Below are 17,793 nucleotides of genomic sequence, written 5' to 3' on the forward strand. Positions count from 1 at the left end.
AAGACTTCGAGACTGCTGAGGGAAGACGTTGTTCAGGCTGGGGCGGCTGGCCAAATCCTTGGTTGCCCGCTCGAGTAGCAGAAGGTGCGCGTCACCCGTGATTGAATTAGCTACAGGTCCATGGTCTGAATGTCTCGAGCTAGCAATTTCTGACCTTGTACGTCAGACGATAGGGAGTTACGATGCATTGGCGTTGCACTTCCACGTCTGTCGCTTTCGGCTATATTGCGCTTCAAGACGACGTTTGGTGACATCCAACTTGATCATAAACATTTCAGGATTTAGAGGGACACCAATCTTCTTTCCGGTTCCCGATGGTATCTTCATCGCCGTAGTTGCATTTTCAGCAAAACCGTATAATTTACAGTGTATCTGAGTACCACCTGGAGGTCTGACAGAGACAAGAAAATTGCTCCCGGCTCCACACAGCTACTTCCGCCAATTCTATTGATTATCCTCTTGCCCTATCATATTTCAAAGTTACAACAATTCAGTTTTACAACTAAATGAAATTATTAACTCATTTTAATTGTGTTATCCTGTGTCTTAAGGTCTAATTGAAATACCTAAGTGAAATGATATTGGCATTATTCGCTCTAGAATTATGCAGACATTGCCAATCGTTGAATAAACTTACGTAGTATTTGTCAATCGATTCTATCTTAGGTATTGAATATTCATTAGACCATATAGATCTGACAGTAACTGTATGCAGGGATACACCACACATCTAATCTCACACTCACAACTTCAGTGGCGTGCTAGCTGGGATAACAGTTTGGTAATCACACCAGCAGCATCTCGACCTCACACCAACGAGGGAGGAGAGATATACAACACTATTACAGTACTATTCATAGTGTTGTTTATCTCTCATCCCTCGTTGGCGTAGGTCGAGATGCTGCTGGTGTGATTACCAAACTGTTATCCCAGCTAGCACGCCACTGAAGTTGTGAGAGAGTGTGAGATTAGATGTGTGGTGTATCCCTGCATAAAGTTACTGTCAGATCTATATAGTCCAATGAATATTCAATAAGATAGAATTGATTGACAAATACTAACTAAGTTTATTCAACGATTGGCAATGTCTGTATAATTCTAGAGCGAATAATGCCAATAACATTTCAATTAGACCTTAAGACACAGGCCAACACAATTAAAATGAGTTAATAATTTCATTTAGTTGTAAAACTAAATTGTTGTAACTTTGAAATATGATAGGGCAAGAGGATAATCAACAGAATTGCTGGAAGTAGCTGTGTGGAGTCGGGAGCAATCTTCTTGTCTCTGGCAGACCTCCAGGTATTATCAGCTACACTGTAAATTCTACGGTTTTGCTGAAAATTGAACTAAGGCGATGAAGATACCATCAGGAACCGGAAAGATCTGCATCCTTCTAGGTACTGAAAAGTTTCTGATCTTATTGAATCTCACCAAACATCAGAAATGTTCGTAGTGAAAGGCTGCAAACATCAAATGAAGCACAATATAAACAAAAGCGACCGACACGGAAGTGCATCGCCAATGCGTCGTAACTCCCTATCTTCTGACGTACAAAGTCAGAAATTGCTAGCAGGAGACTTTCAGATGATGGACCTCTAGCTAATTCAATCGCGGGTGACGCGCACTTTCTGCTACTGCTACAAGGATTTGGCCAGACTCAGACCGAGCAACGTCTTCCCTAAGCAGTCCCAAAGTCTTCTCTCTCTATTCATTCCTTCCAGAACTATTCTGTTGAATTTGTTGCTCACAGCAACCAAAGAGCTATATAAGATATTACCAGTCCTTCTTCAATGAATGATAAGCCAAGTGGGAGGTGAAATTAATAATAATAAAATCTCAATAAGTGTGTACACCATTTGCAAAAATAATTACACTCTGAAGAATAATAATAATTCAGAAGAAGGATCTGAAATGTATATATAAATATTATGACATTAAATCCTCAATACAGTAGAATCCCGCTAATCCGGAAAACCGCCCTTATCCGAACAGCGCCAGGGCAGAAAAAATAAGTTACATCTTTTAAGAACAAGGAAAAGTAAAGAAAAACATTTTTTTTTCAAGTAAAGTTGTACGTTTGTTAATATGTAGGAGCTAGGAGAAGTTGCTGTGTAGCGTTTAAGTTATTTTTACTAATAATAAAATAATTGAGGCGGCGGATCCGGGGCGACGTGAGAACTTCGAGGTTAGAAAGCAGAGATCTTAGCCACTAGACTGGGAGTCAGTTGAAGAGTAAAGAAAGAAAATAAGGAATATAAGCTGCTGCTATACACTCACAGAAGCTGCCGCCATTTTTAATACCAACTCTTGCCACCAGAGCGTGCCAGAGAGACCTTCCGCTATCTAGTTGTCGTCTGCTAGGACTCCATGACACAGATTGTACCAATAATAATTCCCCCCATGCCATTTTATCTAGTACTAGTTGAAGAGAATTATATTTATGACATCACTTAAACTACAATAGTGGTAGATATGTTCATATAATAATAAAATATTTAAAAAAAATGTTTTATAAATTAAAAAAGCATATGTAGGACCACTTCAGTAGTCGGTCATACAAAGACAGTCATTTTAATGTACTATAGTGTACATTCATAGACCGCTATATTTTTTATACAGTAATTGGTATATTTAAATAATAATTGATGTCACGTCCAAAGACCATTACATGTAAAATACCACAAGTACCACTCTGCTTTTGTTGTCGGCCAAAATGTTTTATAGTCTTAGCGTCACATTTAATAGAATGAGTGTGAGATACCATTATTTCCTTATAATAAATTTCATTTTTTAAATTAATAGTTTTTTATAGTGGTAGACAATTTTAATGTTTGTTGTGTATGTATATCACTATATGGATATAGTGTTAGCTTACTTTGATATGTTCAGTAATTCGGCGTTCAGTATTAAAAAATATTTTTGAAATAAGTTTAGATCTTCTTCTGTTATACTATATATAATGTTGTGTGTGTTAAAGCTTTTAACCAAGCCTCACAGACACGTCTCCCCACTCACAGAAGGTGGGCAGGCTAGAAATACACTGCACGCGACACCAGCCCGCCGCGAGCCTGCTCTCACCCCACATCCCTAAAAACAACCCTTAGAGCGGGTGTGGGCCCTGTGCCGCCCCACACGTGAACATCTGCACTGCAGGGGTGTACCACCAACCACGTGTCACACCCCTTTCCAAGGGTCTCCAGACAGCCACGGTTAGAGTTAGCTAAGGCTAGTTCACGTCAAAATCATTCTGTTAGTCTTGGACAACGGTTCTGGATATCCATGTTTTTATTTTTTCTGGGTTTCCGATCCAACTGACTAGAAGACGTGTAGGAAGTCGCTTGCGGATTTTATTAATTAAATAAGTCTCTGGATACTTTGTCACTTGAATATCTTTAGAATAAGAACCGCCCTTAACTTCATTACCATTCAGGTCAGACAAGTACAATAGTAGGTTCTAGGGTAAATGTTGCATATTTTCATGACTAAAAATCTCGTGGGACAAATTTATGGAATAACCTTTTGAAAATAAATTCTTATTTCTTCAGATCCATACATGATCGCCTACCTGAGCTTTCAGTCGCCTGGGATCAATTTTTTTCACATCATTGTAAACGGTTGTAAGAGAATTGTCCTTGACCTGGTCACGGCTCATGCCAATGGTTATATGGAATCGACCATCATATATTTTCATAACTTTAAGCAAAAGCAACAATCACTTGTAATTTCCCTGAGCCGGCATCTCTGTAAACAAGCAAGATTTAAAACTTCATATAAACATTTGACAATGGATGCTTTAAGTTCGCTGTAGGTCGAAAAATTATTTATTCCTTGTTTTGTCATCAAGCTCTGAAACGGTCTGTTGTAAAATTCCTTACCTTTGTCTGACTGTACGTGTCTAAACGCACCTGAAGCCTTAAAAATATGTTTCATTGGTTGCTTGAGTTATGAGCTCTGCACTCTTCTTTTTCACCAGGACAGAGTAGGCACACTACGAGTATACATCTATATCTGAAATCTTTATTCACGCGGTAATAAGGTTGCATTCAAATTAGATAAATTTGTAAATCATCGCCAAGGCCACGAGTGATTACCCTTCTGCGAGGAAATACTCTTCGCTTAATTGTCTAAGAACTGTAATATATTATTTACATAGAGACACAACTGTTAACGTAAATATACTATTATTTACAATTGCACTAAATAACAATACAAATACGTAAATAAGTAATAACATTAAAAACAAAGGTTATGTCACCCTGAAAATACACAAACCACACAAAAAAATTAATAAATGATAAAATCATGGTTGCTACAGAAATAGAATCTTAGAATTCCCTGACTTTTCCCTGTTTTCCAGAAATTTAAGAGAAAAATTCCCTGACTTTCTTATGAAGTACATACCATAAATATTAACGTGCATATGATTAAATGTAATATAAAAATTTCAACATGAGGTAAAATAAGGTTTTTTTACTATTATTTTGACGGCAGAATTGCGAATGTGTTTTTTTCCTCCAACATGGCTGGTGACAGCTCCTCGGCCCATATTGCTGAGTTGAATACTTTTGTAGCACAAAGTGCAGTACGCAGAATTTATGTTTTTAGCAGAGGGTTTGATATGCTGAAACTGTGACTCCTTGAGCCAATTCTCCTTAAAAGTAGTTTTCTTCGACATCTCTAAGCTAAAAAAAAGTACATATTAATATTTTCAGGTTAGGTTAAAAAATTATTGTTTATGAATTCTTAAAAAAATATTACTACACAAATACAAAAACTATTACAAATTCACACCTAGCAATATAACGGGCCTACTTAGAGAATTACAATAGCAGCATTACAACATGCAATACTCTTACATTCTTACAATGTTAACTAACGATTCTGGGGAAAAACATGTTCAGTTATGCATATTTTTTTATACACAATGTAAGTGTCACGCAACAAAACTCACGGATTATAACGGTTGAATAACAAAACACAAAGTCTCAAGGGCAAATTAAAAAGGATCAAAACACGATCAAATGAAGGCCGGGTTCGCTAGTGAACAAACTAGTGCCTGGATTGGCCAAGTTATGGTGGGTGGTTGTAACAGCCTATTGCAACGGACAAACGTAGACCAAGTAAAAAAAAAGTTGCAGTTGCCGTGTGCCTTAAGCAGCAGCCTTTCAGCGGAGTCGTTCGGTAGCGGTACGAGCGCATCAAAACAAAGCTTTGTTTGAATTACATATAAGCAACTTTAAAATTTCCAGAATTCATAGAATTTTCTGACATTTCCCGGAATTCCCTGACCATTTTAATTTCCCTGACATTTACCGGTTTTCTAGTCCTGTAGCAACCATGATAAATGCAGGGTGGTCGACCCAGGACACGAACCCTGACACTTCTCTCGAGAAACCACATCTAGATGCCACCACAATTGCTGTATGAGAAACAATAAGGCAAATAAGAACAGATACTGCACAGACTGAAAGAATCAAGCTAAATAAACATGATATGTTGCTAACGTAAATAAAATTTACCATGTCAGAATTAAGAAAGTTCACGAATCTCATACTTTAAAGTAAAGAATTAATGCATAAAATAATCAGGGAAAATTTTGGTAAAAAAAATGCAAGGAAAACGGAGTGTTACATGATAATTCATCACAAAATAATTTTTTTCTAAACAATAATTTATCAATTTTATAATTTATTTAATATATTTATGCACTAATCATAATAGAAATACAAATGATGATTATTAAAAATATTAATTAAAAAATTGTAGTAGTTTTCACTTATTCTTATTGGATATATTCTTTGAGATGCCTTTCTCTCGTCGGTACAAGCTATCGCATGTATTTTATAGTTTAATTTTTTTTAGTTTCATCGAAGGATGCATCCTTAAATTCAATCTGAAATAATTATAATAAAACAAATGTTATAAAACAATGAACCAAATCTCTACTCAGACTAGACAATTCAGATTGATGAAAACAAAAATCTGAATTTATAAAAAAAATAGAATGACTTTTGAGGGAGAAACATAAGTTTGAAGAACCCAAAGTTTTTTTTATATTTAGATTTTTGTTTTCATCCATCTGAATTGTCTATTGTGAGTAGAGATTTTGTTCATTGTTTTATAACATTTGTATTATTATAATTATTTCAGATTGAATTTAAGGATGCAATGAAACTAAAAAAAAATTTAAACTATAAAATACATGCTATAGGTTGTACCGACGAGAGAAAGGCATCTCAAAGAATATATCCAAAAAGAATAAGTGAAAACTACGAAGGTTATTTTTTTTCAACCTCCGATCGGCTGTAATAAAAAAAACGGGAATGAATTGGGAAATTATTTTAATGTCAAAAGAAACGTACATCTTTACTCTATTTTTCCACATAATCACCGTGCAGATTGAGGCATTTGTCGTACCGATGCACCAGCTTTCCAATACCCTCTGCATAAAATGATGCCTCCTGCCTATTCAGCCACGTTTTAACAGTGCCCTGCAGTGTGATTACAGTTTCATTTCTCCATGGCATGCCCATTAATCGATAACCTAATCGCTCGTACACGAATCGACACGTCTCGTAGTGTTTACCCCCTTCCACCAACCATGTGGAGCGGCCAACTCACACCTCAGTTGAAGCTTGGTTATGGGAATGTCAACATGGCTGCAACGATAAACTGTACGGCGAAATGCGAACTGCGTGGAGTCATCCGTTTCTTACAGGCAGAAGGGCACACTGCAGCAGAAATCCATCGCCGAATGAGTGTTGTGTACGGTGAAAACTTTATGAGCGATGGCGTTGTGCGAGAGTGGTGTCGGAAATTCCGCGAAGGCCGTATTGATGTTCATGATGAAGGTGGCCAAGGAAGGAAGTCGGTAGCAACAGATGAAACAGTTCAGAGTTGATGCAGTTGTTCGTGAGAGACGTCGATTCACGATTTCAGAACTGTCCGAACAATTTCCACTCATTTCAAGGTCAGCCCTATACGCCATTGTTACAGACAATCTCGGATACGGAAAATCTGTGCCCGATGGGTACCCAAGATGTTGACTGACATCAACGAGGAGCGGCGAATGGCATCAGCCTTGTCGTTTTTTCTGCGTTACGCAGACGATGGTGAACACTTTTTGACTCAAATTGTGACAGGTGATGAAACATGGATTCATTTCGATAATGAAGAAACAAAACTTCAATCACAACAGTGGATGCACACCTATTCTCCAAACAAGCCGAAAAAGTTCAAACGGACATTCAGCACCAAGAAACAGATGGCTACAGTGTTCGGGATCACCAAGGTGTGCTACTGGTTGATTTCATGGAGCCAGGGACAACAATCAATGCTGCTACATACTGCGCGACACTACGACGGCTAAGACAGTCGATACGCAACACGCGGAGAGGAATGCTGACATCTGGTGTTGTCTTGCTTCATGACAACGCCCGACTGCATAGTGCCGCCGTAACACAACAACTCCTTGCAAGATTTCGATGGGAAGTGTTTGATCACCCTCCTTACAGTCCGGATTTGGCACCGAGTGACTATCACCTTTTCCCCACGTTGAAAAAGTGGCTTGGAGGACGACGCTTCAACACCAATGATGAACTGCAGAGCACTGTTAAAACGTGGCTGAATAGGCAGGAGGCATCATTTTATGCAGAGGGTATTGGAAAGCTGGTGCATCGGTACGACAAATGCCTCAATCTGCACGGTGATTATGTGGAAAAATAGAGTAAAGATGTACGTTTTTTTTTGACATTAAAATAATTTCCCAATTCATTCCCAATTTTTTATTACAGCCGATCAGAGGTTAAAAAAAAAAATAACCCTCGTACTACAGTTTTCTACTATTTGTATTTATATTATGATTACTGCATAAATATATAACATAAATAATATAATTATAAAATAGATAACTATTGTTTTGAGAAATATAATTTTGTTATGCATTATCATGTAACACTCGGTTTTCCTTGCATTTTTTTTTACGAAAATTTACCCTGATTTTTTAATGCATTCATTCTTTAGTTTTATGAATGAGATTCGTGAACGTTCTTAATTCTGACAAGGTAAATTTTATTTATGTTAGCAACATATGACGTTTATTTAGCTTGATTCTTTCAGTCTGTGCAGTATCTGTTCTTATTTGCCTTATTGTTTCTCATACAGCAATTGTGGTGGCATCTAGATGTGGTTTCTCGAGAGAAGTGTCAGGGTTCGTGTCCTGGGTCGTACACAGTGAGGTTAGTAATTTTATTATTTACATATTTGTATTGTTATTTAGGTCAATTGTAAATAATAGTATATTTATGTTACCAGTTATGCCTCTATGTAAATAATATATTACATTTCTTAGACAATTAAGCGAAGAGTATTTCCTCGCAGAAAGGTAATCACTCAAGGCGTGGCCTTGGCCATGTTTAAAAATAGATCTAGTTTGAATGCAACCTTATTACCGCGCGAATAAAGGTTTCCGATATATTTTAACTGCTATAGATGTATTCTCGAAGACTGCTAACGCTGTCCCGGTGAAGAAGAGTGCAGAGCTCATAACTCAGGCAATCAATGAAACGTATTTTTAAGGCTTCAGGTGCGTTTAAACGCTTTACATTCAGACAAAGGTACCGAATTTTACAACAGACCGTTTCAAAGCTTGATGACAAAACAAGGAATAAATCATTTTTCGACCTACAGCGAACTTAAAGCATCCATTGTCAAATGTTTATATGAAGTTTTAAATCTCTCTTGTTTACAGAGATATCGGCTCAGGGAAATTACAAGTGGCTGACACTTTTGCCTAAAGTTATGAAAATATATAATGGTCGATTCCATATAACCATTGGCATGAGCCCTGACCAGGTCAAGGACAATTCTCTTACAACCGTTTACAATGGTGTGAAAAAAATTGATCCCAGGCGACTGAAAGATCAGGTAGGCGATCATGTACGGATCTCAAAAAATAGAAATTTATTTTCAAAAGGTTATTCCATAAATTTGCCCCACGAAATTTTTAGTCATGAAAATACGCAACATTTACCCTAGAACCTACTATTGTACTTGTCTGACCTGAATCGTAATGAAGTTAAGGGCGGTTCTTATTCTAAAGATATTCAAGTGACAAAGTATCCAGAGACTTATTTAATTAATAAAATCCACAAGCGACTTCCTACACGTCTTCTAGTCAGTTGGATCGGAAACTCAGAAAAAATAAAAACATGGATATCCAGAACCATTGTCCAAGACTAACAGAATGATTTTGACGTGAACTAGCCTTAGCTAACTCTAACCGTGGCTGTCTGGAGACCCTTGGAATGGTGTGTGACACGTGGTGGGTGGTACACCCCTGCAGTGCAGATGTTCACGTGTGGGGCGGCACAGGTCCCACACCCGCTCTAAGGGTTGTTTTTAGAGATGTGGGGTGAGAGCAGGCTCGCGGCGGGCTGGTGTTGCGTGCAGTGTATTTCTAGCCTGCCCCCCTTCTGTGAATGGGGAGACGTGTCTGTAAGGCTTGGTTAAAAGCTTTAACACACATAACATTATATATAGAGTAACAGCAGAAGATCTAAACTTATTTTAAAAATATTTTTTAATACTGAACGCCGAATTACTGAACATATCAAAGTAAGTTAACACTATATCCATATAGTGATATACATACACACACAACAATCATTAAAATTGTCTACCACTATAAAAAAACTATTAATTTAAAAAAAAGAAATTTTTTATAAGGAAATAATGGTATCTTATATTCATTATATTAAATGTGACGCTAATACTATAAAACATTTTATTTTAGGCGACAGCGAAAAGCTGGGTGGCACTCTATGGTATTTTAAATGTAACGAACGGTCTTTGGATGTGACATCATCTTCTAGTACTATAAAAAGTAGAGGGCGGTCTATGAATTTAAACATGAACATGTACTATAAATTATTATTTAAATATACCAAACTATTACTGTATAAAAAAGATAACGGTCTATGAATTTACACTAGTACTATAAAATGTTGGTCTTTGTGTGACTTAATACTGTAGGGATCCTACATATGCTTTTTTAATATATTAAACATTTTATTTTAAATATTTTTTTTATTTTATGAACATATCTACTATTATGGTATTTTAAGTGATGTCTTAAATATACTTCTCTTGAACTAGTACTATATAATATGGTGTGGGGGGAATTATTATTAGTGCGGTCTGTGCCATGGAGTCCCAGCAGATGACAAATGACAATTAGATGCAGGAGCTCTCTCTGGCACGCTCTGGTGGCGAGAGTTGGTATTAAATATGGCGGCCTATATCATACCTAGTACCGTAGCTTATATTCCTTATTTTCTTTCTTTACTCTTCAAATGACCTCCTAGTCTAGTGGGTAAGGTCTCTTCTTTCTAACCTAGACGTGCTCATGTCCCCCCCCCCCCCCGGATCATATTCCAGCCGCCACCTCAAAGATTTTTTTTATTACTAAAAATAACTTCATCGCTACACAGCAATGCCTCCTAGCTCCTAAAGAATGAACACCAGCAGACGATGCTCCTCGCCAAAGATAACTCCATGTGGCGTCATACCCACCTGCCACGCCCACCCTAAGCAACCACCTGTTGCTTTGGCCGCCTCTAGACGGCCTCCTACCCCCTCCACCCTCTTGGGGGTCCTCTTCCCTGGGATAGGATTAGCATAGCCTCTTCCTGGACCCCCTCTCTAAGGAGTCTATCCTTTAACACAGTGATCTTTCCACCCCTATCCCCCCGGAGATACCACTGTCTAGTACCTGTTCGTCACCCCTACTAACTTTAAACTAAATATGTATAATATGATGATGTGTTATATGACTGTCAAATGATTGTCCTCGTATACAAAAAATATTACATCAATTATGATTCATTACAAAACAATACAAATTAGTTTCAAACAATAATAAAGATAATAAAACAAAAACTGTAAACAGTCTGACTGATTACAACACACTTGGCCAAAAGAAGATTTAACCAGTTTATTTCTAATGTTGTTTTCAAAATACCAATGTCTGGAAATTTACAAAGATCCCTGGACAATTTGTAACTAGCGTTCTCTGTAAATTGAAGGTGAAAATTACTAACAGTATTTTTATTTGGACAGAAGCGAGGAAGAGAGAAGAGCAACTGAGTGTCTAGTGAGGTGGGGATGTCAGGCAAATAATTGCTGGCACACCATATACCGATTTCTGACACATATGTTATGACAATTAAGTCAAATATTACAAATAGAAATGTGAGCTAGTATTCCAGTACTTGCCAGAGTGTGTAAAATCTAACCTCCGTAACGATCAAATTCATGTGTTCTCATATTGCAAATAATACACTTATAATACGATACTCGGACATAAAATTTCAACATAGAATTTTTTTAAAATAATGCAATGTATGATAAATATACGTCAATTGTGTTTTTAACAAAATTTCTTGACTCTAATCACATTTAGTTTTCGCAATCGTCATTAGTATTCGCTGCCTGAGGAGCTACGTCGACTATCAAACAATTTGATTTGCAAAGCGAAATGTTACACTAGATAATGAAATATATCCAATAAAAGTGATAAATACTGGAAAAATTACTGAACACCGCCTTTGGACCTGATTTTCGACAAGGAATTTTATTAAAATACTGTCCATATGGTTAAAATTCATTAAACAGTTAATTAAAACTATAGTTTTCCTTTGTAATTGTGAACATAAATTTGCGCCATCCGCCACAGATAGCAGCACCGTGGTTACACATTTCCATTACTTCACTTCCGTCGCATTCATGAAATTACTCCCACCAAATGCTGTATACCGGAAGCTAAGATGTTTACACATCAAAAATTAAAATGTGACGGTACAAACAGTAAAGAGCAACTACAATGCTGTACTGAACTAAATCATTGTTCCAGCAAAACCTGTAGAATCGTTTAAATAACACATAACGATATGCTAACTTAAAAGAGTGGCAGATCCGTAATGAAATGGTATAATAGAGTACACCAATCCCTCACTTAGCACGACTAATTCGTTCCTAAAAATGTTCGTGTTAATCGAAATCGCGTATTCTGAAGCATTAATCCCCATAAATATAAGGCTAAATTATTTAATGTGTTCCAAGATGTGTAGGGAAGTAATCTTTACATAATATAAATGCGTAGAATAATACTTGAAAATGCATATGTCATATCATTTATCTTTTTAAGCCTACCACCGAATGCGTTAGATAAAGAAAACATGGCACAGTGTAACGGGAGATAAGTGGTAACATATTTACCGTCAGTCAGCAGGTTGGCTTGCCCGCCCAGGCGTGACCTTCAACACGCGCGCGCGTCTGTCTGCCTGCTGTTGCAAGCAGCTGGATCCTTTGTTATTACGTTTATAACTTAACAAAATTAAAACACTTTTATGAAATTAAGAACCGGTTTTATATAACTTTAAAACACACAGCCATATGTAAACATTTAATTTGTTATGCACACCTCTTATAAAAGCGGCTATGTAAACAAATCAGTTAACAGATAAACAGATTTAGATTTTCCCTAGAGCACAAACATAACATTAAAATACGGGTACACTCCCTATTTAACGCGGTTGTCGGGGGACATAACTTTTACCCGCGTTGTTGCATAACCGCAATGTTTCGATGTGACCAAGGTCAAAAGGCATAAAACACAGCCTGTGTTCTAATAGGTCGGCAAGCACGCACAGTATAGACTTTGTGCGGACTTTGCATCCGCAGTTTCCACTAAACACGGGTGAAAAAATAAAAATAATAAATTTTAAAGATAAATATTAAATGTTGAATTGTTTTTATTTTTCCGCATGCCGCGCACAGTTTGTCGCACGGCCTACGAGCGCGCCACACGCCGCCATACACATGTGCGGCACACAAGCTGCTGCTGCCAGTCTCGTGGTGTTAGCCACAGTATCTGCTTCGTCAGTGTCCGTAACAAAGTAAGTGCAGTGTGTGCGGTTACACACGATTCTGTGGTCAAAGTCTTCTAAAAAGAAAGGCCGTAGTGATACTTCAAACCGAATATGAATCGCAAAGTACCGAGTTTGATTGACAAAATAAAAATTCTAGATTTACTTACAGATAGCTTGTCTTTTGTAGAAGCAGGCCGCAGATACAGGAAAAAAACGATTCTAGCATTCGTACAATAAAAAATAAAGAATCGTCTATCGTGTCAAGTGGTTAAACTTTATTATCCATGCTTACAGTAAATTATAAATGGTCACATGTGGGAAACAAAAATTGCGCCAATTTAATTTTAGCGCAATCAGTGACGCCGTATTAAAAACCGTGTTAAACTTTGTCTTTACTTATTTTACCAAACGCTGTGTCGAGTTGCTGAGTGTGTGTGGCTCGGATCGGCAAGTGTTATATTCCCCAGCCTCTGTTTAAAGGTCGGGAGACCGCTACACATAAACATTTCCGGGACTTGTTTACTACCTCACGGCAAAAGTGGTACAGTATGGTTCACGTAAATATTGGACCACTGGGAATTCCTGGGCAAAGATTAAAAATACGCTAGCCGATTTACTTTACTATTTAATGTTAAAACATTATACCAAAGTAAAAAGATGAACTTGTATAATACAATGAATTACCCAATAATATTACGTCTGTAGGTTTAAGTTGTAACAAAACATTTATATACAGATGTCCAGTGAAGTACCAATTAAGATTCTGGAGTGGAATTTTAAACACCGGACTACCTGATTTTGCCTTGTACGCAGCGACGCTGCTCAGTCAAATGACTCATGCTCTGCCTGTGTGCTGCGTGACCACATTCCCTCCCCCATTCCCCCTCGTGTTTCTGCCCGCTCTAATCTCTACCTCTCTCCATGTTCTCGGCTAGCCTCTCCCTACCCAGCGCTTGCCGACAACCAAGCCTATCCAACATCAATCCCTAGCCGAGTCACGCTGGACAATGTCGCTGGATGGTGGGCTTTATCAGGTCCCCTGTCCGATGCTTCATTTGTGAGATAAAGCGACGTTAAGAACTAGTGTTTCAGAAAATATCACTGGGCTGGATTGGACCATAATTTGAAAACCCTACAAGATAGTGGAATAATGTACGGAGATATCTTGTTTAGAATTTTACTGCGGACATTTTCTACGCCTAGGCTTTTTTCTGCCCGATGCTTAGTTTGTTAGTTACAACGCAAAATTATCCTAATCGGCTGTCAACCATTTATTCCATTATTATTATTCATTTCTGACTGGGGGACATGGTTTTACCCGCGATATACCCGATTCTGCGATCAATCGGGGCGCGATATACCGGGAGTTTACTGTATGTACAATATGTACATATACAAAACATAAAAGTTAGTTAAATATTTTCTGGGGTGAAATTAACACTATCATCTTGCTTTTTTTTAAAAAACGTGTCCAATTTCATCTGCTTTGCTTTCTGTACGGTACGGCCTGGTCTGCAGCCGGGCATCAACGGTAGGGCCTGGTCTGCGGCTGGGCATCAACAGTACGGCCCGGTGTTTGTTTATCTGCGTGCGCCTCTCTTTCCCCTCGCATTCCAAACCACTCTTCCCCCCTCGAATTCCATACCTGACGTCGCGTCGTTTCCGAGATTTTTTTTAGCCTGTGGCGATTTCGTGCTAACTGAAATTTACAGACGTGCTATTCGAGACTAGGGCAGTAAAATTTACATCGTGCTAACTGAATTCGCATTAATTGAAGACGTGCTATGCGAGGGATTGGTGTATTTTTAAACATGGACACACATTTCTCTAAAATACCACAGGGTGCACCCGGAAAACTAATAGGGCGCACCAATGTGCCCTGGCACACACTTTGAGAACCTCAGGTCAAGTTGTTTTGGAGCTCTCTATGATCACAGAGGGCCTGTCGTATTAAAGCTCTGTGGATAACCACACCAAGTACAGCCCTGCACCTATACCTACCCACTTGAAAGGCAAATAGTAGGTGTGCAGTGCCACAAGTTCAATGTAAACCCACTGTTTTTGATGCGCAACATCTTAGCTCTTGGTATGGGTACGGCATTCGGCAGGAGTAATTTCGTGAATGGAACGGAAGTCGCACGGAATGGAAATGTGTGACCGCAGTGCTGCCATCTGTGGCTGATGGCGTGAACCAAAGTTCACAAAGCCAAACAAAAACTTTTTATTATTAATTGTTTAATGAATTTTAACAAGATTGATAACATTTTAATAAAATTACTTGTCGAAAATCAGGTCCAAAGCCGGGATCCAGTATTTTTTTTCTCCATGTATTATTTGCTTTTAGGGGAGCCATTTCATTATACAGTTTAAAATTTCTCTCTGCTAACCAAATGATTCAATAGTCTACGTACCTGCTCCTGCAATGAATTCTAGTGGTGAGTGCGGAAACCGTGTGTGATTCGCATCAAGAAATTAAGTCGAAAAAACAATTTACATGTATTTATCATTACCTTTAAGAATTCTACATTAAAGTTCGTGTCCTGAGTTTTCCCCATTATAAGTCGAGGGCATCATACCAAAAGGCCGTATCAACGAAAATGCAAGTTTACAGGGGAGTCATTTAAAGTTTGGCTATTTTTTTCCCTTCCTTTGTCTACATAACATGGTATGTTATGACGCGATAACTGAGTGGACTGTATACGAAAATAAATAGCGATGCCATTAAAACGAAACAAATTAACAGTGAGGCTACACCATTGTACTACTCACCGCCATGATGATAATATAACTGACTTCCAGCCAGAAGTCCAGGGCTGCCAACTATTGGCAGAGGAAGCTTGCGCATGGTTGCCACTACACAGCAGCGCGGGAAATACAAACTTGAAGTGTCTCTTATATGTTGAGGTCTAACCAATGTTGTTAGCACAAATTATATACACTAATACACAGTCTGAACATGGTATTATCATTGGATTCATGGTTATGTTTTTTCAGAAGCTCTGAATAAGTGTTTATGAACCTAATTGGGTTACATTACATTTATCTCGATATTACAAAAAGATGTTGATACGCCCTTCTGGCATGATGCCCTCGAAGTGTGTTTGCAACACGAGAACACGAGAGGTTAGATGTCGCACGTCTCTGGCGTGCTGTGTGTGATCGCAGCAGTGTGTGTGCAGCACTCACCCACTGGGGCATCTCGTGGATGTCCGCCGTCCGGTGGTGGTAGTTGAGCACGACCACGGTCAGCACCACGGAGGAGGCCACCATGAACATGATGCAGTTGAAGTACGTGCCTGGAAGCAGCACCGACCAGCATTAAGTCTGCCCCGGGAGCGCTAGGTGGCGCGTGAGTTTGGGGAGGTCAGTCAGATGCTCAACTCGCAATGTTACAGCATGGCATTAACACACTAGGGAGCAAAGTGATGGAAAAAAGGAAAAAAAAAGAAAAATACATTTCGAACCAAAGTGAAGGTAACTTTAAAGAAGAAAGTGGTAATACAGTGTCAAAATATGTCACTATCAACAAACACTACTACGGAAGAAAATAATTCACATTACAGTGTATGTACAATGCATAAACCTATTGGCCGTTTAAAATAAAAGGATAAAAAAAGACAAATACAGAGAAAAAGAGAGAGAGAGAGAGTAAACAAGCATATAATTTTACAAAATGCACGTACCATCTATTTTAGCTCTAGCAAACTTGGTGTAGACATAATGTTAAAAAAAATTCAATAGTTACTAAAAGAAAAAAAAAACCAATTCAATCAATACATTAGAGGAATAAAGTATTTCAGAATGTTTCATTTTTACGCAGGCAGACATACAAACAAATCGTCACAAAAATCTAAGACTATAAACTATCGTAGCCTCCTCAAAATTTTTATAAGGTATTTTTTTTTTTTTTTTTTGGGAAGTTGTTGAGTTAAATAATAGTGAGTTCAGATTTTATACAGCTTCTAAAAAATTAAGTGTTGATTTTTTAATATCTTATAATAAAAATTAACAGAATTTTTATTTATTGACAAACTAGAAGGTAGTAAATTTTCCTGCATTAAGGAGAGTATTTACAGTTGTTATTATTTCTAATTATTACATTGTTTTAATTTAGAAGCCGCCATTTAAAAGCCTGTCGTACATAATATGCATTAGAATACTACATGCGAGGCTTGCATATAGATATGACAAGCAGAAATGATGAAGGCATTCCACGATATGCGTTAAGTCAGTTGCAATCATCACTCAACTACGTACACTACCAGGCCGATCCCAAAAGCCAAACGAAATTAATGTGGTGCTACAAAAAAAATTAATAGAAAACACAAATGCAGTGAAAAATAACCATTCCAATATTCGTTTATATATACAACTAAAAATTGTAAAAAAAGTAGATATGTTAGTTTTAATAATTTTTTTAAAACAAAAATAATTAAGTTTGGAATTATTGTGTTATTAGAGAGTATTTATACGTGTTTTTTTAAGGTGGATTACCTTCAGGATCTTACCCAAAATTCCCCAGCCATTCCGTTGGTTTTATTGGGATGTTCAACGTGATGACATCTGCTCGCAACTGAATTCACCACAAAATACATTTTAGCTCCGCTTTCAGTTAATATATTTTTTTAAACAATTAACTGTTTATTTGAATTCAAACAAGTTTTTTTTAACCTTTGCTTTGCAATGGGTTTTTATAAAAGTGTAGTTAGATGTGCATCATGGTTGCTATCAAGTTGGAGTGTTTATTGACGATAGTTAAGCGAGGAGGTGACGAAATATACGTAGAACAAGACAAAGAAATAACACATCAGTAATTATAAAAAAATAACACAAAAATGCACGGAAACAGACGTTCATTAAT

General features: G+C 37.6%; 1 protein-coding gene across 1 annotated transcript in view; it reads right to left on the minus strand.

Annotated features, from left to right (window-relative positions):
* Nucleotides 1-17,793, minus strand: part of LOC134540199 (neuronal acetylcholine receptor subunit alpha-7-like) — a 134,025-nt gene that overhangs the window by 2,858 nt on the left and 113,374 nt on the right. Inside the window, exon 11 of the mRNA XM_063382774.1 lies at nt 16,119-16,228. Within this exon, the coding sequence (XP_063238844.1) occupies nt 16,119-16,228 (110 nt within the window). The remainder of the gene's footprint in view (nt 1-16,118; nt 16,229-17,793) is intronic.

Source organism: Bacillus rossius, chromosome 16, assembly GCF_032445375.1.
Source record: "Bacillus rossius redtenbacheri isolate Brsri chromosome 16, Brsri_v3, whole genome shotgun sequence".
Lineage (NCBI taxonomy): Eukaryota > Metazoa > Arthropoda > Insecta > Phasmatodea > Bacillidae > Bacillus > Bacillus rossius.